We start from the raw sequence: 24,174 nt of genomic DNA, 5'->3' as shown, positions 1-24,174 counted from the left end.
TGAATACCGTTTTCCATTGAAGCTTGTTTACATTAAACGGACTAAGATATTTTTTATTCATTTCTTGTAGTGAGCAATTTTATTTCGTGAAATTGACCAATCAATCTCATCAACTCCATCATTTTAGCAAATATATAAGAATATGTGTGCAATTAAAAGGTGAGTACCGTATTGATCTTTTAAAATTATATTTTTTCACTCCTAGTTTTCTTAAAACCAAGAGCGGTATGGGTTTGTTGGATGATTCATCTTGAGGTTGCGAAGTAGCTTTGGCATTAATTGAATTTTTGTTTTACCTGCCTTTTTCAGTTTGAACCCAAGTAGAGAGCAGTATATCTGATATATAAACTAATGAGCTGAATTATGTAATGGTAAAAAGTTCTTTCTTTTGGATTTAAAAATATGAAAAATATCCGAAAATAATAAAAATATGTATTTTCCATTTATATTTTTTCTATTTCCAGAATTTGCAAAGTATCATCAATATAATACCAAATATTACATTGTTTTGCCATTAATTTTGTCTTTGATTGGTTCAAATTTTAATAGACGATTTCAATGTGTGGAAAATTTGGAAAGGAATTGTTATAGGGATCTATTAATCGAAAATCGATTAATCGATTATTCGAATTTTGGCATGAAAATCTAAAAAAGTCGAAATCGATTATTAACCTTAAAATAATCGCAAAATCGATTTTAGATTTTCAACTAATTTTTAATTTTGACTATCATATATTTCTTAAGTTTTATTATATTACCAATAAGAATAAAAATGTTGACTTGATTAAATCAAATATCAAATTGGTGGAAATTAATCCTTTGTTTTTTTCAATTTCCTTGCATTTATACGGGTAATGATAACATGTTGAAAATTTCAGATTGAACATTTTCAAAATATAATAAACAAATATTTAAGGAAATAATAATAAATGACACGTACATGTTAAAAATTTTATTTTAAAAATATATTAAACAACTTAAAAAAATTAACATGTTTGACTGGAACACTAATTTTTGGCATTTCTTACCAACTATTGTTGATAACACTAACAAAAAGACAAATAGATACCATAACATCGAATATTTTGTATAATCATTATTTCTATGAAATTCGATTATGAAAAATCGAATATTCGAATTTTGATTGGTGAAAATAATCGAAAATCGATTTTTGATTAAAAGTCAATAATCGAATAGTCGAAAAATCGATTATTGGTTTATACTATAGATCCCTAATTGTTACTAAAATTCAATTACTGAGCTCCTTAATACACCTTTTTATGCTAAAAGACTATAACTGCAAAAGAAGATTATAAATCTGCAACCTGGAACTAAGAATTGAACTTGATATTCTATGCAGGTAATGTTTAGCAAAATTATGAACAAAATTGAACAAAATTGAACAAAATTAAATTCGAATTATTCTGTTTACTTTCAGAAAAACTAATTTAGCTTACAGGCTGCTGATTTATTGGAAATCTATGCGCATTTACATATAAGAAGGAACATGCTGACATGGTTATTATGATAAGGAAGATAATGATTTATATAGTCTATTTTTTCACCCTATAGTTGTTATTGATAGTAATTGTATTGTATTGTAAATGTATTGTAAGTTATGTTAGAACAAAACACAAATAACAAGAACCAAATTTATTTGTCTATTGCATAATTCAAAAAATAATAAAATATTAAATATGTTTTATAAGAAACACATATTTTCTTTTATTTCAAATAAAACTAAATACGATTTAGGGGGCGCAATATATAATTTTTTTTTGTTGAAATTTATAGCCAATTTCAATTAATTATTTAATTGAATGAATTAAATAGTTGATTGATTTTTGCCTCGAAATTAATTAAAATTTTAATTGATTCAATTAAAACTGTGATTGAATTTTGTATTAAAAATCAATCACGTTTTTAATTGATTCAATCACACAATTAATTGATTCCGTGACAAAAGTCAATTACATTTTTAATTGAAAATCGTGTTGGTTTTCAATCAAAATGGGTGATTGATACTATCATTTTCGTGATTGAAGACATTTCAATTAAAAAAATGATTGAATCCGCGATTTTCGTGATTGAAATCAAAAAAATTTTTTTTGTGTGTACATATAAGTTCTTAATTTCTAAACAAAGTATTTGGAAAGCTCCACCTTAAAGTGCGATGTATTATTCAGCGTTTGTAGATGATTAGGAAGATTGTTCCAAAGACGTATCATAGGTACGAAGAATTGTCTTTCGGATAAAAGACTTTTGAAGCGCATTTGGTTTATCTTTCTGCCACGATTAGAGCGGGCAAAGACTATTTTGTCCAATAAATAAGACGGTTCTTGAGATTATTTGCCTTTTGGTGGCTGAAGTTTGATTTTTTGAAACGGAAATTTGAAAACGCGGTTAGCTTTTTCTTCTGCCGGTCTCTAGAAGAGAATACAAAAATATCTAAATTATTGTTAGTGTTGTTTTAATTTATATCAAATAAAACTTAAAGATGCCTAAATTGACAAAACCAGCTCCCCAATTCAAGGGTACCGCCGTCGTCAAGGGTGTATTTAAGGATATCTCTTTGGCCGACTATAAAGGCAAATATGTTGTGTTATTCTTCTATCCATTGGATTTCACTTTTGTTTGCCCTACTGAAATCATTGCATTCTCTGATCGTGCCGCTGAATTCCGCAACATTGGCTGTGAAGTCATTGCCTGCTCTACTGACAGCCAATATACCCATTTGGCCTGGATCAATACACCACGCAAACAAGGTGGTTTGGGTGAAATGGATATTCCTTTGTTGGCCGATAAGTCAATGAAAATTGCCCGTGACTATGGCGTATTGGATGAAGAGACTGGCATTCCATTCCGTGGTCTTTTCATCATCGACAAGAATCAAGTTTTGCGTCAAAAAACCATCAATGATTTGCCCGTAGGCCGTAATGTTGATGAAACATTGCGTTTAGTGCAGGCATTTCAATTCACCGATGAACATGGTGAAGTCTGTCCAGCTAACTGGAAGCCCGGGCAAAAAACAATGGTCGCCGATCCCAAGAAGTCTCAAGAATATTTTGCTGCCGCTTCATAAATGTTGTTGTAGTAATCGAATTTACGATGAACAGCAGATCCTATCACAACAACAACAACCTATACAATAATAAGATGTGATGGAAACGATTGATATGACTCACTTATCCATCATTAAACAACCTATACCAGTTTAGTTTGTTAAAAGAAAACTACGTATATACATATTTAGATTTTAACTCTGGCAGTTAAACACTTTTTAAAATAGATTTTCTTTTTCTATTTGAAATTTCGAATCACACACGTATGCCCCAAAAAAACAAATAATCCTCATGTCACTACATTTTTTTCCATGTATGATGATCTTAATTTCCATTGAACACATGCAAAAAGAGGCCCTAGATAAAAGTTTAACAACTTTGTTTAGGTTTTTATCATTTTATATATATTGCAATCCATATGATTATATGTAGCGCTGTTAATCCCTATGTAATAGAATACACCTATAATAACCACCTGTATTCACCAAATCGGTGATTACATGGGTATTTGCAAAGTATATCAATAAATGCACTTATCTGTGCTTACAAAAAAAACTGGAAATATTATATCAGTGGCTCTCACATATACTACATACAATAATAAATTAAAAATTAAAAAATATATGTTTTTTTGTAATAATACCAAGTTTTTATATTTCAACAAGTTCTCGAAGGTCATGTTGTATATTTTGTAAGTCTTGGGAAATTCTATCAAATCTACGTTTATTAAAAACATAACGAGCAATATTGTTATATGTTATTTGCAGTTTTGAGTAGTCGATATACGAACAGTTAGAGAAAATTTCGCTGCCGTAAAGAAGAACTGGTATAAGATATGTTTTTGCCAGCATCATACGTAGAGCAAATGGTGTCGATGTTTGTACTGCCCACAGGTTTCGAAGCATTCCATGTACTTTTCCAGCCGCTGCATTAATGTGATTACTCCAGGTTAGTTTGTTGTTGAAAATTATTCCGAGATTTGAAGATGACTGTACAATACTAATTTCGCAGTCGTTAAGGACAAGTGTAATGTTGGATGGTAAAGTAATGTTCTGCTTCGTTATGAATAGACATTTTGATTTGCTTGGATTAATGCACAAACCATGTTGATCGCCCAAGTGTTTATTTGACATAGATCTTCATTTATGTTTTCAGCGCATTCATTAACGTTATTTATAGACGCACTTTTATATATCTGTACATCATCAGCGTATAAGTGTATTTTGCAGTGGTGTAGGACATCAGACAAGTCGTTGATGTACATACAGAACAATAAAGGGCCCAATATGGATGTTTGAAGTTTTATTATCCAGATATACAACTTGCGATCGATTCGAAATATAAGATGACAGCAAACGGCATGCAGTATTAGAAAAGAAAAAATATTTTTTCCAGTTTAATGAGTAAAATTTCATGATCCACACTGTCGAACGCTTTACTGTGGTCCAGTAAAACAAGGAATGAGGCCAAATTTAGATCAACTTTTTCTCTAATTTCCTCAACGACGTTTACAATAGCTGTTACACAGCTTCTCTGTGGTCTGAATCCGGACTGATATTGAGTTAACATTCGATTTTCTGAAATGTGCGAGTTGATTTAGGGATCGGAATTAATTTTGCATTTTTCATATATTTGGGTATGTTGATTTAGTAACAATGTTATTGAAAATATATGTTATATATGGCAAAATTTTAGGTAGCAAGATTTTCAAAAATATTGGGTTTATCCCATCTGTGCCGGTAGAGTTTGATTTAATTGAGAGTATGCTTGTCAGCACTTCAGATAGGTCAAAACATCTGAAGCTAAATTGGTTCCCGATTGGAACATAGCAGTAATTTGAATAAACATTTGCTCTTTCTACAGGCATATGTTCACGAACAAACTGCTCATTCAGTTTATTTAAGTCTATTTGATGGTAGGAAACATGATCATTTTTCTTTCCGATTCCAATATTCCTTATTTCTCTCCACTTTGATTTGCACCCAATTGCTTTAGTAAATTTTTGTTTATAGTATAAAGATTTTGCTATTCTTACTTGTTTTACAACCTCTTGACTTGCCGATTTGTAGAGATTATATAACTCTGGCGTCTTAAACCGTTTCCATTTGTTGTAGTGTTTGTTACGGTTCAAGATTAAATTCTTCAAAGATTCATTGAACCAGGGTTGTTGTTTGTGTCTGATAGTTTTTGTTCGCAAAGGTACACATGCATTAAAGATCTCATTAACTTTATTCTCGAAAAAATTAACTTGGTCGTCGATTGATTCAGATTCATATATTGCCTCCCAGTTGATAATATCTATCATTTCTTGTAATAATGCATAATTCAAGGATTTGAAATCGTAATACACAAACTTCTCATCATCAGCCCTTAAGGTAGAATTACATACCATGCATTCAATGCGTACAATGCGTCCGATGATTGAAGAGTTGAAATTTCTCTTTGAAATCAAAAGCTCGAATAGGCTGCCGCAAACAGAAAAAATCAACCCTTCCATCAACGCACGGATTGACGCATGGTGTGTAATTCAACCTTTATAGATATATCGTATGTGATAAATATGATGTCATGTCTAGAGAACATTGGTGCAGAAATTTGATCATAAAGTTTAACTTTGGCTATATGGTTTACGAAGAATACATCCAAGAGACTATTACTGTTATTTGAAAAATGAGTAGGTATTGAAGTATTGACTGGTTACAAATCCATCTTTAAGATTAGCTTCAAGAAATAGATTAATATTGAAGTCTCCTGCTAGAATAACATCGACGTATGACATTGTTATACTGGATATCGTGGTCAGTAAATCATCAAAATTAATACTTCGATGAAGCCTGTATATGCAACCGACAAGTAGCTTTTCATTTCCATCCGTTACAATCTCCAGAAACACATATTCTATTTTGCTCTCAAAATCTGATTTAAGTTTTAATTTACTTTTTATTCCTTTGCGCACAAAAATACATACACCACCTGCATGAGAAATTCTGTCTGAGCGAAATATATTATATCCAGGCAAATTATAAATAGCATCGTTGACTAGAGGGCTAAACCATGTTTCGGAAACGCATATTATATCCACACCAGATGTAATAAATATTTGGCGAAATTCGTCAATTTTGTTATTTAAACTTTGAGCATTGAGATGAACAATTTTAAGTCCTCGTTTTTGTTTGGCAATAATTCTTATAATGTTAAAGGTATTGCCTTTGGAAATATAGCTATTATCACAATTCATATAAAAATACCACAGTTAATTTATCACAGTTAGAAATACATCGAATAAATATTGCATAAAATTTAGTGTAATACATTGGGATTTTCCCTTTCAATAAAGTGGAGCTGTTTAATGTAATTTATATTTAAATACTTAAAACTATGATATGAAATTTTTTAAGTTTACTAAGTAGCAGCCACTGTGGCAACGCCGTTATCTCATTTGCCAGAGAGTATTAAGATAACAAGAGGACGAACATTTCTCTTCTACAAAAACAACAAATGTTAACCGTATATATGTCGCACATTGCCTGTAGCTTTGGTATAACCGACTTTGCGGTCGAAGCGCTGTTTTGATAAATTTTTTATTAAGGCATCGGCAGTTATAATTTCAAATTGTCTGCGAAAAAATTTAATAGAATGAAAAGATTTACATAAAAAAACATTTGTTATTACAAAGTAGGTTCTAAATCCTATTTTCCTTACGTTTCGTAAAGCCGGCATAGAACTGAACTGGGTGACGCCGACGCAAACTGTATGATATTTGAGAGAAGTGCCGACAAAAACTGCATGATATTAGAGAAATTTTCCTCATGACTGCCACCTACTGACGCAGTTTCGCTTCACAGCTTCATCCTCTTGTCTTTTTATTCTCTCTGCCATTTGCATTGTATGACATTTTTCTATATGACGGAAAAAAATTATTCAAATTATTATACCTACGTCGGTATCTTCACGAAAGTGATTCTTCTAGCGTTGTTAAAGAATGTTCTGGCGTTGCCAGAATATTGTAGTGCTGCCAGAATGTTCTCCTATTGCCAGACCGTCATATATACAAGAGCTCGCAAGCTGATAAGGAGTCAGTCTTAATTAAAGCGTCAAACGAATAACATCAGTGTGAACGAATAGTAAAGTGAAGTCATAGTAAATAAAATGTAGATTAACTTTATTGAAGCGAACAGTAATTTAATTGTCGGGTAATTAAAAACGCCTAAATATAAAAACGTAACAATATGTAACTCAACCTTTCTTCTTCAAGGTAACTTCGCACTTCACTAAAGTTTTTGACGGCCAGTTTATTCATGTTTATATGTGTTTTTATTTTTTTCTTCTTGCTGTGAGGTTGTATGCGACGATGTGGCAACGATGAAACAGATGACTACATTGGGTTTGACTGAAGTGTTCGGCAAACGTCGAACTATTGTTTTTTTTTGACATGGATTTACAAGGCGGTGAACATTTGGACACATAGTGTGAAGGACTTGTAAATATACTTTGTTTTGATATAATTTCTGTTGAGTTTTTACTACTGGTGTATAATATCATGGAATTCATAATTTCTCTCCTAAATAACTAGCGCCATCTAGTGTAAACTTTCCACATTTCATGAATGCCAATAGAAAGGAGCAAATTAACCCCTTTTTGTTTTGATAAATTTGGCAGATGTTAGATAGTGGATTTCAGTTAATATTTCGTTTATGTTTAGGTCAACTGAAAGAAATTTGAAGGGAAATCAACATTCAGTTTTTGTTTGGTGAAACCAAGATTATTACTATTTGTTTTCGTGATACTGAGGAACTCGGGTGGAGGCATATAAGTAATTCTTTATTATTATTCTTCAATATTTTATTTGCGTACCAGGATTTTGTGGTAATACAGTGCAAGTACAAAATTTGTCATCGGATGCATCTATTGGTCAATGTGCAAATGAGACCCGAGACACCTATACGTCAATACCCAATAAACACAGGATGAGCGTTTTTCAAATGCAACAACTTTTCAGTTTGAGGGTAACTATAATTATCAACATAAATTCAACTTGACTTGAAACAGCTAACATTCAATACATCTTCAAATTGTTTGCGAATTACTTCCAATTTGCCAAAATGTTGACGAAATCTTTGAAAAGGGGTTGAAGATAATATGAGAAAACTTTGACAAAACACTACCCTAAAATGCAACGAAAAAACCATGTGGTTTTCAATACTTGTTTGTGCAACGAAGTTCGTGGTCAATTGAAAGAAATAAAAAACATTTTAGACAAAAAACTGAATTTACTCCAAATAGTTTCTAATAATACGTAAGTGAAAATAAAAAAATGATATGAAACTTTAAGGAAGACACTAAATTATATCTCTTTGCCGAAAACTAAAATTATGGATTCTACGTTCTTTAAGACATTAAAAAGCTGACCGATGAAAAAATGTTGGACAAGTAACTGGAACTGCTTCAAATAGTTTATAATAATTGGTAAGTCAATATGAAAAATTAAATCAACACTTTAGAGAAGTCACTAAATTTAAATCTCATTGCAGAAAACTAAAATATTTGGATGCTGCATTCTTGGAAACATTAAAAGGTTGACCAATGAAAAATGATGGTGGCTTATCGAAAAGAGAAAGTTTCCATAAATCAAAGTACAATGAATTAAACTTGGTATTTATGCTTTTCCATATCAACTACTGGGTTATAATTCGCATCACGCCTATAGTTTAATTTACATCGCATCATCGGTTTAATTTGATATTTTGTGAATTGAAATTGCTGGAAATTTATTCTAACTCTCTAGTCATCAAGTTCCTTGCTAATTTCCCTAATTTTAATGAGTTTTACAAGAATTTTGTGACACCAACGTGTGGGTTTCAATACATTTTGTGCCACGAAGTACGTGGTCAGTTATTTTTATTGACATAAAACTGAAATTAATCCAAAACGGTAATTATAATTGGTAAGTCAAAATAAAAAGTGAAATGAAAACGTAATGGAAATTGTTTTGCAGAAAACTAAAATCGATTGTTTTGCAGAAAACTAAAATCATTGGATGTTATATTCTTGGAAGATGTTGACCGGTGAAAAAATGATGAAGGAAACAACAAAGAAAAGATTCCAGAAAACTTGCAAAGTGCAACCAATTAAAACAAAGTGCAACAGTTCCTAAATCAAGAACTTCTGGATGAAAATGTGCATTACATCAATTTACATTCCGTCATCAGTTTGATATTTTGTGAATTCCTCTTGATGGAATCTATTCTAACACGCAGGCCAGCAAGTTCCTCGATAGTAATTATTTGAAATTGTCAGCATATTAATTAATAATTAATTAATTAATAGTTATGTGACACCAACATTATGGGGGAAATTATACATGAAAAATGTTTAAGTTATTTAAAGTTGTATTGATAGTTTTAGTTATTAATACCTTTAATAAGATAATTATGTTTTGATTGGTATTATAACATATTATTATTTTTATATATTGTAAATGTTATTTTTAATATTATTATATTTTTAACGAAAAAAATTAATAAAATGTACAAAATCACTAGAAATTTAGTGTTGCCTTTCAGTAAGAACTGGGATTGACTTTCATGCAAATTGTGGTTAGAAAATATTCGAAGCAATATTAGTTTTTAATTTGTCTCACATTGAAAACTGTTTGAGAAATTATTGAGTAGCAATGCATTTCAATTTGAGGATTACAATTGAGAGATTATTGCTATTGTGTTGAATTTTACTGTTGAGGGTAATGTCTGTTTTTTGTTGAGAACGCGATTTTCTCAACAATTTCTCAACTTGAATATTACCCTAATCCTTTGAAAAAATGTTTGAAAAATTATTGCATTTTAGTATTTTTCAAACGTTTGTGTTTATTGGGTAGAGTCAACACAACTATCCCGAGGTTGGCAATACTGCAATAGATGTTATATAGATAGGCCATGGGTGTCAAACTAAGTTTGACAGTTCCGAAGATTAACAGCATATTTCTGTCTAAGAATGTTCTGGCGTTGCCAGAATATTGTAGTGCTACCAGAATGTTCTCGTATTGCCACACCGTCATATATAAAAGCGCTCGCATGCGGCTAACGAGTCAGTCTTGATTAAAGCGTCAAACGAATAACTTCAGTGTGAACGAATTGTAAAGTGTGAAGTCATAGTAAATAAATTGTAGATTGTCGTTATTTAAAAGAACTGTGTTTTAATTGTCGGGTAATTAAAAACGCCTAAATATAAAAACGTAACAATATATGCAACCGCGAGCGCAAAGGGGAAAATTTTTATGTTATTTTCACATGTCCATGTTCTTAAAAGCCTTTGTTTATTCTTTTTTTCTATGAAACTTATTTCAATATTTTGGCATATATTTTGAATAGGGTATGTTATTCGGGGTATATTCCATATTAGGTGGGTTCACATTCTAACATTTTAGTATGGCGTTTTGAAGTGCTTATAAAGGGAAAGCATTTCAAACCCCAAAACATGCTTGGTGAGAAGACCGTATAACTGTCCATTATCCAATGTGTTTTTTTATAAAAAGTTTGCTTCCACCTGGCACTTAAATTTTAAATGTATTGATAAAACGGAAGAACCTCTATTTCCGGCGAGCTACAGCCGCAGCTAAAAGCCAAGAGTGCCAACGCTTTTTAACAAATCCTGTCCATTACATTTTGGAGCCCAGCAACATGGGTCAATGTTTTTGTCTTGGTTTCTTATATTTTGAATACGATTCATCTTGACATGTTTGTCTGTTACGAGTAGTCTCGTATTCAAAGGATTCGAAAACAACACATTTTAATACCCAACGTAATTATGCAGATATGTTTCGACTTCCAAAATATGGAATCATCAAAAACAATCTGGATAAATTCCAAAGTTTGAATTATCTAAAAGGACATGTAAGTCCCGGAAAGCAATGACGCTTTGCTCTGCCTGAGTTGCGACATATCTCTTTGGATTTTGTACACTTTGGAGAATCCATTCACATTTGGTCCTGAATGGAAAGAGCGGAAGCCATTATCCAAAGGGTCATGGATTCGAATTAATTTTTGTGTTTTGTGATAAAATTCTACAAAAGAAATACAATCTAAACACATAAAAGAAATACATAGTTGTGTTCCTTTACTAGTTTTCACTAGAAACCGTTCCTCAACCCCAAAAAATAGTAAAAGTGGTAAACAATTTTAAGAAAACAATATCAAAATACATGTCGCTTTTAATTTTTTTACTACAATTTACTCGACAAATTCTTTCGAGTAAAAGCAGTAGATATGTTGTGACAAAAATAACACAGGGAACAGTGGTTCTGTTGATTAAGAATTGAATGTCGTTTTTAAGGTTATTTGGGACGCTGAATCCAAATCTTCACTTGGTTTTTATCTATCAGCTTGATTTTTCGATATATTCCGTTATGTTCAAAATAAAGGCACTTCCGCTACATATATTGGAATAACTTGAAAACGGTTCAACATATTAAATAAAAAAATATCAGAAAATCCCTAACAATATTCTGTGTAAGCCGTCTTTACATTGTTTTTAATTTTCCAAGTGTTTTAGAGATATCGTTCAAGTTAAAAAAAATTTTTGTTCTTAAAAAATTCATAAAAAATGGGAGAAAAATCACAGTTTTGGTCCAGAAACAGTTAGTTAAATATATTTCGAATAAAATGAGCTTTATTTCATTACAATCGGTGCACTCCTTTTGAATTTGTTCACGATTTACTGAATTGATATAAATAGCGATTTTTGTACAAAAATAACTAATGGGTAAGTGTTTGTATGTAATAAGTTAGTTTGTTATGGTTCTGTTGATTAAGGAATGAATATTGTTTTTAAGGTTATTTGAGACGCTGAATCCAAATCTGGACTTGGTTTTCTATCAGCTCGACGAGATATACCGTTATGTTCAAAATTAAGGCAGTTTCGCTACATATATTAGAATAACTTGAAAACGGTTCACCATATTAAATTAAAATCATCGTCTTCGGAAAAGAATGGAAGTAAGTTTTTTTAGAGGAACAATAAAATGTATAGGCGTTGAGTTTGCTACCACAACCATAAACATAAAATTAATCTTTTACTTATTTTTTTTAATTCTTAGAATCATAAAAAAACTAACTTATTAAATACAAACAGTTACACATTAGGTTAGGTTAGGTTAAAGTGGCAGCCCGATTAAGATTCAGGCTCACTTAGACTATTCAGTCCATTGTGATACCACATTAACTAAAAGTACCTATTACATATGGGCACTTCTAGTTTTAACCGCTGAACCTTCTTGATTATTTTTCTTTGTTGAACCAACAAGATTGTTCCAAAAACATTAGCAGACTGCTTAAGTTAACGTTTTAATCTGAAGCTAAAAGGTGATTCTTTTGAGGTTAGGATTTTCATGCATTAGTATTTGACAGATCCCGTGGGATTTCAGACATGGTGTCAAAGAGAAAGATGCTCAGTATGCTTTGACATTTCATCATGAATAGACTTACTAACGAGCCACAACGTCGAATTTTCAGTGAATGGGCCCTAGAAAAGTTGGCAGAAAATCCGCTTTTTTATCGACAAATTTTGTTCAGCGATGAGGCTCATTTCTGGTTGAATGGCTACGTAAATAAGCAAAATTGCCGCATTTGGAGTGAAGAGCAACCAGAAGCCGTTCAAGAACTGCCCATGCATCCCGAAAAATGCACTGTTTGGTGTGGTTTGTACGCTGGTGGAATCATTGGACCGTATTTTTTCAAAGATGCTGTTGGACGCAACGTTACGGTGAATGGCGATCGCTATCGTTCGATGCTAACAAACTTTTTGTTGCCAAAAATGGAAGAACTGAACTTGGTTGACATGTGGTTTCAACAAGATGGCGCTACATGCCACACAGCTCGCGATTCTATGGCCATTTTGAGGGAAAACTTCGGAGAACAATTCATCTCAAGAAATGGACCGGTAAGTTGGCCACCAAGATCATGCGATTTGACGCCTTTAGACTATTTTTTGTGGGGCTACGTCAAGTCTAAAGTCTACAGAAATAAGCCAGCAACTATTCCAGCTTTGGAAGACAACATTTCCGAAGAAATTCGGGCTATTCCGGCCGAAATGCTCGAAAAAGTTGCCCAAAATTGGACTTTCCGAATGGACCACCTAAGACGCAGCCGCGGTCAACATTTAAATGAAATTATCTTCAAAAAGTAAATGTAATTGACCAATCTAACGTTTCAAATAAAGAACCGATGAGATTTTGCAAATTTTATGCGTTTTTTTTTTAAAAAAAGTTATCAAGCTCTTAACAAATCACCCTTTATATGCTGATAAAAGTTGCTTGCGCTTTACACAAAATGCAGGATACTCACACAAGAGGTGTTTAATTGATTCTTTTTCCTCCGCATCATGACAGCTCATACAATAGTCATTATACTTCGCGCCAATAGTTTTTGCAAAATCGCCTATCAGGCAGCGACCCGTTAAGCAGATATCAGGAGTGATATCTGACGTCTCGAGAACATTAGCATATCTAGTGTGCGGTTTAAGTTGAAATGGGGCCATATTTGCTTGGTGTCGTTACAACCCTTGCAATTCTCCCATCGAACATTTGCCATCATAACAGCCTTCTCACGCAGCATGAGCTTGCAGGTAGCTAGGGGCATACCAACAAATTCTAGTTCCCCTGGAATATGTAAGGTAGTCCCTAGCCTTGCCAACTCATCCGCTTCGCAGTTCTTCGGTATGTTCCTATGGCCAGGCACCCATATTAGGTGAATATTGTACTGCTCAGCCATATCATTGAGAGATTTGCGGCAGTCGATGGCCGTTTTCGAGTTGAGGAACACAGAGTCCAAGGATTTTATTGCAGGTTGACTGTCTGAGTATATATTAATGCCCACATTTTTTGGAACATTACTTCTCAGCCAATTCGCCACCTCTTTTATGCTAATATTTCAGCCTGAAAAACACTACAGTGATTAGGTAATCTTTTCGCTATTCGAAGTTCCAGATCATTAGAATATACTCCGACACCCACTTGTCCATCCAATTTGGAGCCATCAGTGTAGAAATCCATATATTCTTAATTCCCCGGGGTCTGTGTGCACCATGCCTCACTGTTGGGGATTAGAGTCACAAACTTTTTGTCGAAAAGTGGACTCGCCAAAGTGTAGTCCACTACGTTAGGCACATTTGGCATTATTTTGAGGACAGAACTGTGACCGTGACCTTTTTCCGACCACAGCGACAGTTCGCGCAACCGCACAGCCGTTGTTGCAGCTGACTGTTTGGCCAAAATGTCTAAAGGCAATAGATGCATCATGACATTAAGGGAATTTGTTCCTGTCTTGCTGAATGCGCCTGAAATACACAAACACGCCATACGCTGAACTTTATCTAAACCAGTCGGTTTCTAAGGGTGTGAAGTTAAAGTTGTTTTTTAAAGTTGTTTTTAGCCAAGACATAAACCACCAGAAAAATTTTTAATTTTCACTTTTCAGCGAAAATTCGCAAAAAATCAAACGAATTTCATCTTGATTTGTTGCTGTTTGACTAAAAGCAATAAAATTTGAAAAATTTTGTTAATTATTTTATATTTAGACCTTTAAACTATAGGTAGTTAAAACCCAAAAATATGAATAAACTGTTCAAAGCTCATTTTGGCTATTTCTGATAGACGATAATGAACCAAAGGGGGTACACGTTGGTTACCCCAACTGAGGAGCGTACCCCAGTGAAAAGCCCATGGGCGTACGTAACCTGTGAGAGGAGAAATCAGGGGGTTCAAATCAACTTTATGTCAATTTTTGAACGCATTATGAATACAATTTCTTTTAAATTTTAAAACCAGTAGACAGCCCAGACTGAGAAGAAAGCTACAGTTGCATTTCCATAACCGTAGCGCATTAAAATTTTAAAAGGGGGGCAAGGGTGTGAAGTTAAAGTTGTTTTCTAAAGTTGTTTTAGCGAAGACATAAACCACTTTAATTTTTTTATTTTCTTTTTTGTTGCGAATTTAAGACTTTTTGCAACAAATTAAATATATTTTACTTCATGACACATTTTCTGAAGTTAAAGTTGTTTTCTAAAGTTGTTTTAGCGAAGACATAAACCACTTTAATTTTTTTAATTTTCTTTTTTGTTGCGAATTTAAGACTTTTTGCAACAAATTAAATATATTTTACTTCATGACACATTTTCTGAACGAAAACGCTTGTATACTTAACATAATTTTGAGCAAAAAGTTATTTAGAGTAATATAAATGTAATTCAAAAAAATATGGAAAGATGTATTTTACATTCATTGGACTTTTTCGGGCATTTCTAGGAAGAGTTAAAAAGCAAAAGTGGGTATAGGGCATTAGCTCGGAGATAGGAGAACTCCCCCGCACAGAGGGCAGAGGCGTAGGTCATCTAGTTAATGAGATAAAGGGGGACAAATTCATGTAAGTTCTAATAACTATAAAACCTTTCTGGGACATAGAGTTAAAAGGCAAAAGTGGGTATAGCATATTAGCCCCGAGCTAGGAAAATCCTCTCCCCCAAACGCCAGAGGCGTAGGTCATCTAGTTAACGAGATAAAAGGGTGGACATTAATGTATTTTCTAAGAGCTAAAAACATTGTTGGGTCGCAGTTTTTAAACAAAATTCAATTGATTCTATTAGCTTTAAGGGCGTAGAAGACTATTCTAGAGATTCCATGAGCGTAGCTGGGCTTTAAGTCTGAGGGGGTCAATTATATTTAGGTCAATTTTGTGGGTCGATTTTCGGGCATTTCTAAGAAGAGTTAAAAGGCAAAAGTGGGTATAACATATTAGCCCCGAGCTAGGAGAATCCTCTCCCCCAAACGCCAGAGGCGTAGGTCATCTAGTTAACGAGATAAAAGGGGGGACATTAATGTATTTTCTAAGAGTTTAAAAAAAAAATTCAATTGAATCTATTAGCTTTAAGGGCGTAGAAGACTATTCTGGAGATTCCATGAGCGTAGCTGGGCTTTAAGTCTGAGGGGGGGTCAATTATATTTAGGTCAATTTTCTGGGTCGATTTTCGGGCATTTCTAGGAAGAGTTATAAGGCAAAAGTGGGTATAGCATATTAACCCCGAGCTAGGAGAATCCTCTCCCCCAAACGCCAGAGGCGTAGGTCATCTAGTTAACGAGATAAAAGGGGGGACATTAATGTATTTTCTAAGAGCTAAAAATCATTGCTGGGGCACAGTTTAAAAAAAAATTCAATTGAATCTATTAGCTTTAAGGGAGTAGAAGACTATTCTGGAGATTCCATGAGCGTAGCTGGGTTTTAAGTCTGAGGGGGGTCAATTTTAAAATTTTAACTTTTCAACGAAAATTCACAAAAAATCAACCAAATTTCGTCGTGATTTGTTGCTGATAGACTAAATGCAATCAAATATGAACAAATTTTGTTAATTATTTTATATTTACGACTTTAAAATAGAGTGAGTTAAAAACCAATTATATGCCTAAACTGTTCAAGCCTCTTTTTGGCTATTTCTGATAGACGAGAACGAACCAAAGGGGGTACACGTTTGTAACCCCAACTGTGGAGCGTACCCCACTGAAAATCCCATGGGCGTAGGTCATCTGTGTGAGAAGAAATCAGGGGGTTCAAATCAACTTTTATGTCCGTTTTTTAACGCATTATGGATACTATTTCTTTTAAATTTTGAAATAAATAGAAAGCCCATATTGAGAAGAAAGCTACCGTTATATTTCCATAAACGTAGCTTATTTCAATTTTAAAAGGGGGCTAAGTAATTTTATCAAAAATTTCGATATGGATTTTCACCTATTTACAACCCACAACAACGAACTAAAGTGGGTATACGTAGGTAGCTGCACCCTTGGAGCATCTCCCAGTGAACGCCCTATGGGCGTACCTCATCTGTGAACGGAGAAAAGTCAAGGAGCGCTAAAATATTTTTTCAGTACTCTATAGCGGCAAATTTTTTTTAACAAAGGTTTCATATGTGTACCAATAATATTCGTGTTCGCTTAGTCATGATTTTATCGAATCTATGTATTATTATCCTTGAATCATTTATTTAAAAAATTTTATATATATATATATATATTGTTGAAAGCTTCATATTTCTACTCGATCATTTTTGCTAACAATGTTCGCGAACAAAACTATTGTCACTAGAGTTCATACACGGTGTAGATACCAAGTAAGAAGAAGATTATTAAAATTGCGCGCTTTTGATACTGCGTGAAGTTTAATATAATTTTCAGCGTAAAAGACAAGGATGGCAATATAGAGCACCCTGCCGCCCTTTTTTGTTTTGTAACATTTCAATATATCCAATGTGCAAAACAAGGACGGATGTATAATTATAGTATTTTTCCGCCCTTTACCAACCCTACATTTTAATGCGAATGCCAACCCAGTAGAATAAATATACTTTATCTTTGCTAATGAAACTACCCAATAAACACAGGATGAGCGTTTTTCAAATGCAACAACTTTTCATTTTGAGGGTAAATATAATTTTCAACATAAATTCAAGTTAACATGAAATAGCTCATCTTCAATACTTCTTCAAATTGTTTGCGAATTACTTCCAATTTGCCAAAATGTTGACGAAATCTTTGAAAAGGTGTTGAAGATAATATGAGATAACTTTGACAAAACACTACCATAAAATGCAACGAAAAAACCATGTGGTTTTCAATACTAATTTGTGCAACGAAGTTCGTGGTCAATTGCAAGAAATTAAAAAAATGGAAAATTTTAGACAAATAACCAAATAGTTTATAAAAATAGGTAAGAAAAAATGAAATAAAACTTTAAGGAAGCCACTAAATGTATATCTCTTTGCAGAAAACTAAAATTATGGATTCTACGTTCTTGAAAACATTAAAAAGCTGACCGATGAAAAACTGTTGGACAATTAACTGGAACTGCTTCAAATAGTTTATAATAATTGGTAAGTCAATATGAAAAATTAAATCAACACTTTAGAGAAGTCACTAAATTTAAATCTCTTTGCAGAAAACTAAAATCTGTGGATGCTACATTCTTGCTGACATTGAGAACCAATGAAAAATGAATTGCTTATCGACAAGAAAAAGTTTCCAGAAACATTTCAAAGTGCAACCAATTAAAATTGTTAAAAACAACAAATTGGTAAAATCAAAAACTTCTGTATGAAAATGTGCATCACATCCCCAGTTTAATTTATATCCTATTATCAGTTTAAAATGGATATTTTGTGAATTCCTTCTGCTGGAAATCTCTTCTAACACGCGGCCCAGTACGTTCCTAATTTCAAATTGCCCGCATATTAATAAATTGTAATGCTGTTTTATGACACCAGCAGGAAGGAAATCGAATTATCAATGCAAAAGTGTTTATAAACAATGGTTAAGATATTTAAAGTTTTGTTGTTTTGTTCTTATTTGTTGATATGTTTAGTAAGATTATTATTTTTCAATTGGTATTGTAGTGTAATATGTAGTGTAGTGTATTATATATTTTATTTTAACGAAAATGAATAAATTATACAAAATTCATAGAATTTTGGCTTTGACTTTCAATTTGAAGTGGGGATATCATTCATACCAATTTTTGTTGAAAAGTATTTGCAACGGATGTTAACTTTTAATTTGACTCGTATTGAAAATTGTTTGAGAAATTATTGAGTAGCGATGCATTTCAATTTGAGGATAACACTTGAGAAATTATTGCTAATGTGTTGAATTTTAATATTGAGGCTAATGTCTGTTTTTTGTTGAGAGCGCGATTTTCTCAACAATTTCTTAACTTGAATATTACACTAATCCTTTGAAAAAATATTTGAAAATTTGTTGAAATTTAGCATTTTTCAAACGTTTGTGTTTATTGGGTAATATTGTAATATTGTTTATGTAGTTGTTTTGTATAGGACTTCTATTATTATTCAACAAAATTTCATTAGCAAAATAAGGTATGCATTTTTTATGGGCAATGGTAATTTCGCACGACATTCGACAAATCTGTGGCGTCTGAACGGCACATAGTAAATATTTGATTGTCCAAAATTTTGTCTCTTAAGTTGGCAACACTTTTCACATGAGTGTAACCTAGGGCACAAATATGCAAAGATAATCGAATTCTATTGCAAAACACCAAAAAGCTCAAAAAATATATATTTATTTCAAGTATTCTACATAAAAAGCCAAAAATACAAGTAATTGAATTTTATATGCAGAATTATTAGCACGCGCACAGCGTTAAGGCCGGTATGCACTTCTAGCGAAAAATTTCATTCCCATAAGAAATGCATTGCTATTTATGCTAACGAAATTTTCGGTAGCTTTCAATTTCGTAAGCTGGTACGCACCTCTAATGAAAATAACAGGGTTGTCAAAAGCATATTTTGGCAGCAAACATTTAATTTATTACAATCATTGTGTGCGTAAATAATAAACAATTTATTTGAGGGATATTTGGAACATATATTAACATTTTTTAAAAGCGATTAGCTGGTTTAAAATTTGTGTACACAGCCCTGTTTTTTTTTGTTGTAGACTTAAAATAATTTTTGCTACCGAAAATTTCGCTAGTGGTGCATACTGGCCTTTATACGGAGGCAAACATGTATATGATGTATATACAAGATTATTTGTACAAAATTTTGGGGATGCCATATAATGGGCCGTCCAGATTATAAGTTTATCCAGTATTGGTATTCTGTATTTCTTCACGATAATCGCATCTTTTACGAAAAAACGTGTTTGCACTAACGATCGTGTCATTCTGTAACTAATCTGTAGCAACTGTTGTTTAAGCTGCGTTTCGATTGGCAACCCTGCTACGAAATTTGCATGAATGAAATTTTCTGCTCAAAACGTCAATTTATTAGAGAAAACAAACAATCCAAAAATCTTCGTTTTTAGTTAACGATGTATTTATTGTTATATGCACAGAAAACAACACAGCTGATTTTAGCGATTGTAAATGTAGTTTAAAACGTCTACCGAATAGCTTTGATGTTATTTTTCTTGTTATCCCATCTTAACGATGCGATTCATCGTTAAAAAACAGAATCCCACTACAGACGACAGTAATCGAGTCAAAAATATTGACCACACTGTTAAGTTATGTCCGATATCATAATCGTCGATCACATTAACAACTGACAACATATTTATAGATTTTTTAGTCATTCTGTACAACAACATTCCGTCCTGATAAACTTATAATCTGGACGCGGTATAATACACATGTTAATTAAAAAAAAGTTGTACAACTAATCTTTTAATATGAACGTATAATGCGCTTTAAAAATTATCAGTTATTCCGGACGACAGTGCTCGTGTCGAACATATCCCAAATATTGTGCACATTATAAGTTAAGTCCGAAGGCATAATCGATACTGCTGCATGTTTATGGGATCGATAACACATTTAACGACTATTTAGTCATCGCCGACAAGTCGTATCGATCCGACACACTGTAAGATTCTTTACAAACACCGACATTCCGTCCGGAATAACTGATAATAAAGGGTGATTCTTTTGAGGTTAGGATTTTCATGCAACAGTATTTGACAGATCACGTGGGATTTCAGACATGGTGTCAAAGAGAAAGATGCTCAGTATGCTTTGACATTTCATCATGAATAGCCGAACGATCTGCCACAACGTCGAATTTTGAATGTGAAAAGTGAATGGGCCCTAGAAAAGTTGGCAGAAAATCCGCTTTTTTATCGACAAATTTTGTTCAGCGATGAGGCTCATTTCTGGTTGAATGGCTACGTAAATAAGCAAAATTGCCGCATTTGGAGTGAAGAGCAACCAGAAGCCGTTCAAGAACTGCCCATGCATCCCGAAAAATGCACTGTTTGGTGTGGTTTGTACGCTGGTGGAATCATTGGACCGTATTTTTTCAAAGATGCTGTTGGACGCAACGTTACGGTGAATGGCGATCGCTATCGTTCGATGCTAACAAACTTTTTGTTGCCAAAAATGGAAGAACTGAACTTGGTTGACATGTGGTTTCAACAAGATGGCGCTACATGCCACACAGCTCGCGATTCTATGGCCATTTTGAGGGAAAACTTCGGAGAACAATTCATCTCAAGAAATGGACCGGTAAGTTGGCCACCAAGATCATGCGATTTGACGCCTTTAGACTATTTTTTGTGGGGCTACGTCAAGTCTAAAGTCTACAGAAATAAGCCAGCAACTATTCCAGCTTTGGAAGACAACATTTCCGAAGAAATTCGGGCTATTCCGGCCGAAATGCTCGAAAAAGTTGCCCAAAATTGGACTTTCCGAATGGACCACCTAAGACGCAGCCGCGGTCAACATTTAAATGAAATTATCTTCAAAAAGTAAATGTCATGGACCAATCTAACGTTTCAAATAAAGAACCGATGAGATTTTGCAAATTTTATGCGTTTTTTTAAAAAAAAAGTTATCAAGCTCTTAACAAATCACCCTTTATGTAAAGCGCATAACGCTGTGTACGTGCTAATAATTCTGCATATAAAATTCAATTACTTGTATTTTTGGCTTTTTATGTAGAATACTTGAAATAAATATATATTTTTTGAGCTTTTTGGTGTTTTGCAATAGAATTCGATTATCTTTGCATATTTGTGCCCTAGATTACAATCATATGAAAAGTGTTGCCAACTTAAAGAGACAAAATATTGGACAATCAAATATTTAGTATGTGCCGTTCAGACGCCACAGATTTGTCGAATGTCGTGCGAAATTACCATTGCCCATAAAAAATGCATACCTTATTTTGCTAATGAAATTTTGTTGAATAATAATAGAAGTCCTATACAAAACAACTACATAAACAATATTACAATATTACCCAATAAACACAAATGTTTGAAAAATGCTAAATTTCAACAAATTTTCAAATATTTTTTCAAAGGATTAGTGTAATATTCAAGTTAGGAAATTGTTGAGAAAATCGCGCTCTCAACAAAAAACAGACATTAGCCTCAATATTAAAATTCAACACATTAGCAATAATTTCTCAAGTGTTATCCTCAAATTGAAATGCATCGCTACTCAATAATTTCTCAAACAATTTTCAATACGAGTCAAATTAAAAGTTAACATCCGTTGCAAATACTTTTCAACAAAAATTGGTATGAATGATATCCCCACTTCAAATTGAAAGTCAAAGCCAAAATTCTATGAATTTTGTATAATTTATTCATTTTCGTTAAAATAAAATATATAATACACTACACTACATATTACACTACAATACCAATTGAAAAATAATAATCTTACTAAACATATCAACAAATAAGAACAAAACAACAAAACTTTAAATATCTTAACCATTGTTTATAAACACTTTTGCATTGATAATTCGATTTCCTTCCTGCTGGTGTCATAAAACAGCATTACAATTTATTAATATGCGGGCAATTTGAAATTAGGAACGTACTGGGCCGCGTGTTAGAAGAGATTTCCAGCAGAAGGAATTCACAAAATATCCATTTTAAACTGATAATAGGATATAAATTAAACTGGGGATGTGATGCACATTTTCATACAGAAGTTTTTGATTTTACCAATTTGTTGTTTTTAACAATTTTAATTGGTTGCACTTTGAAATGTTTCTGGAAACTTTTTCTTGTCGATAAGCAATTCATTTTTCATTGGTTCTCAATGTCAGCAAGAATGTAGCATCCACAGATTTTAGTTTTCTGCAAAGAGATTTAAATTTAGTGACTTCTCTAAAGTGTTGATTTAATTTTTCATATTGACTTACCAATTATTATAAACTATTTGAAGCAGTTCCAGTTAATTGTCCAACAGTTTTTCAACGGTCAGCTTTTTAATGTTTTCAAGAACGTAGAATCCATAATTTTAGTTTTCTGCAAAGAGATATACATTTAGTGGCTTCCTTAAAGTTTTATTTCATTTTTTCTTACCTATTTTTATAAACTATTTGGTTATTTGTCTAAAATTTTCCATTTTTTTAATTTCTTGCAATTGACCACGAACTTCGTTGCACAAATTAGTATTGAAAACCACATGGTTTTTTCGTTGCATTTTATGGTAGTGTTTTGTCAAAGTTATCTCATATTATCTTCAACACCTTTTCAAAGATTTCGTCAACATTTTGGCAAATTGGAAGTAATTCGCAAACAATTTGAAGAAGTATTGAAGATGAGCTATTTCATGTTAACTTGAATTTATGTTGAAAATTATATTTACCCTCAAAATGAAAAGTTGTTGCATTTGAAAAACGCTCATCCTGTGTTTATTGGGTAGTTTCATTAGCAAAGATAAAGTATATTTATTCTACTGGGTTGGCATTCGCATTAAAATGTAGGGTTGGTAAAGGGCGGAAAAATACTATAATTATACATCCGTCCTTGTTTTGCACATTGGATATATTGAAATGTTACAAAACAAAAAAGGGCGGCATGGTGCTCTATATTGCCATCCTTGTCTTTTACGCTGAAAATTATATTAAACTTCACGCAGTATCAAAAGCGCGCAATTTTAATAATCTTCTTCTTACTTGGTATCTACACCGTGTATGAACTCTAGTGACAATAGTTTTGTTCGCGAACATTGTTAGCAAAAATGATCGAGTAGAAATATGAAGCTTTCAACAATATATATATATAAAATTTTTTAAATAAATGATTCAAGGATAATAATATATAGATTCGATAAAATCATGACTAAGCGAACACGAATATTATTGGTACACATATGAAACCTTTGTTAAAAAAAATATGCCGCTATAGAGTACTGAACAAATATTTTAGCGCTCCTTGACTTTTCTCCGTTCACAGATGAGGTACGCCCATGGGGCTTTCACTGGGAGATGCTCCAAGGGTGCAGCTACCTACGTATACCCACTTTAGTTCGTTGTTGTGGGTTGTAAATAGGTGAAAATCCATATCGAAATTTTTGATAAAATTACTTAGCCCCCTTTTAAAATTGAAATAAGCTACGTTTATGGAAATATAACGGTAGCTTTCTTCTCAATATGGGCTTTCTATTTATTTCAAAATTTAAAAGAAATAGTATCCATAATGCGTTCAAAAACGGACATAAAAGTTGATTTGAACCCCCTGATTTCTTCTCACACAGATGACCTACGCCCATGGGATTTTCAGTGGGGTACGCTCCACAGTTGGGGTTACAAA

General features: G+C 32.8%; 1 protein-coding gene and 4 long non-coding RNA genes across 6 annotated transcripts; 4 read left to right on the top strand and 1 right to left on the bottom strand.

Moving 5' to 3' along the window:
- The first annotated feature begins 911 nt into the window (after positions 1 to 911).
- Positions 912 to 1,712, top strand: LOC142241431 (uncharacterized). The gene is made up of 2 exons (XR_012723633.1): positions 912 to 1,360; positions 1,439 to 1,712. It is a non-coding gene; the product is annotated as an uncharacterized LOC142241431 (long non-coding RNA).
- Positions 1,713 to 2,340: 628 nt separating this feature from the next.
- Positions 2,341 to 3,617, top strand: LOC142237780 (peroxiredoxin 2). The gene has a single exon (XM_075309192.1). The coding sequence runs from the start codon at positions 2,498 to 2,500 to the stop codon at positions 3,080 to 3,082; it is 585 nt and encodes a 194-aa protein (XP_075165307.1). The 5' UTR covers positions 2,341 to 2,497; the 3' UTR covers positions 3,083 to 3,617.
- A 3,369-nt stretch (positions 3,618 to 6,986) lies between these two features.
- Positions 6,987 to 9,850, top strand: LOC142237781 (uncharacterized). Its single transcript, XR_012722571.1, has 4 exons — positions 6,987 to 8,358; positions 8,467 to 8,528; positions 8,594 to 9,006; positions 9,083 to 9,850. It is a non-coding gene; the product is annotated as an uncharacterized LOC142237781 (long non-coding RNA).
- A 7,512-nt stretch (positions 9,851 to 17,362) lies between these two features.
- Positions 17,363 to 18,566, top strand: LOC142240492 (uncharacterized). Of its 2 annotated transcripts, XR_012723293.1 has the most exons (4): positions 17,363 to 17,526; positions 17,646 to 17,812; positions 17,870 to 17,975; positions 18,041 to 18,566. It is a non-coding gene; the product is annotated as an uncharacterized LOC142240492 (long non-coding RNA). The 2 variants fall into 2 exon arrangements; XR_012723292.1 differs by lacking the exon at positions 17,363 to 17,526 and having other exon boundaries at positions 17,533 to 17,812.
- A 3,621-nt stretch (positions 18,567 to 22,187) lies between these two features.
- On the bottom strand, positions 22,188 to 23,221 carry LOC142237779 (uncharacterized). Its single transcript, XR_012722570.1, has 3 exons — positions 22,942 to 23,221; positions 22,779 to 22,884; positions 22,188 to 22,713 (listed from the first exon to the last, which is right to left on the bottom strand). It is a non-coding gene; the product is annotated as an uncharacterized LOC142237779 (long non-coding RNA).
- Between the last annotated feature and the right edge of the window lie 953 nt (positions 23,222 to 24,174).

The sequence above is a fragment of the Haematobia irritans genome, chromosome 5 (assembly GCF_050003625.1).
Source record: "Haematobia irritans isolate KBUSLIRL chromosome 5, ASM5000362v1, whole genome shotgun sequence".
NCBI lineage: Eukaryota > Metazoa > Arthropoda > Insecta > Diptera > Muscidae > Haematobia > Haematobia irritans.
This window is presented reverse-complemented; position numbering and strand designations above follow the sequence as displayed.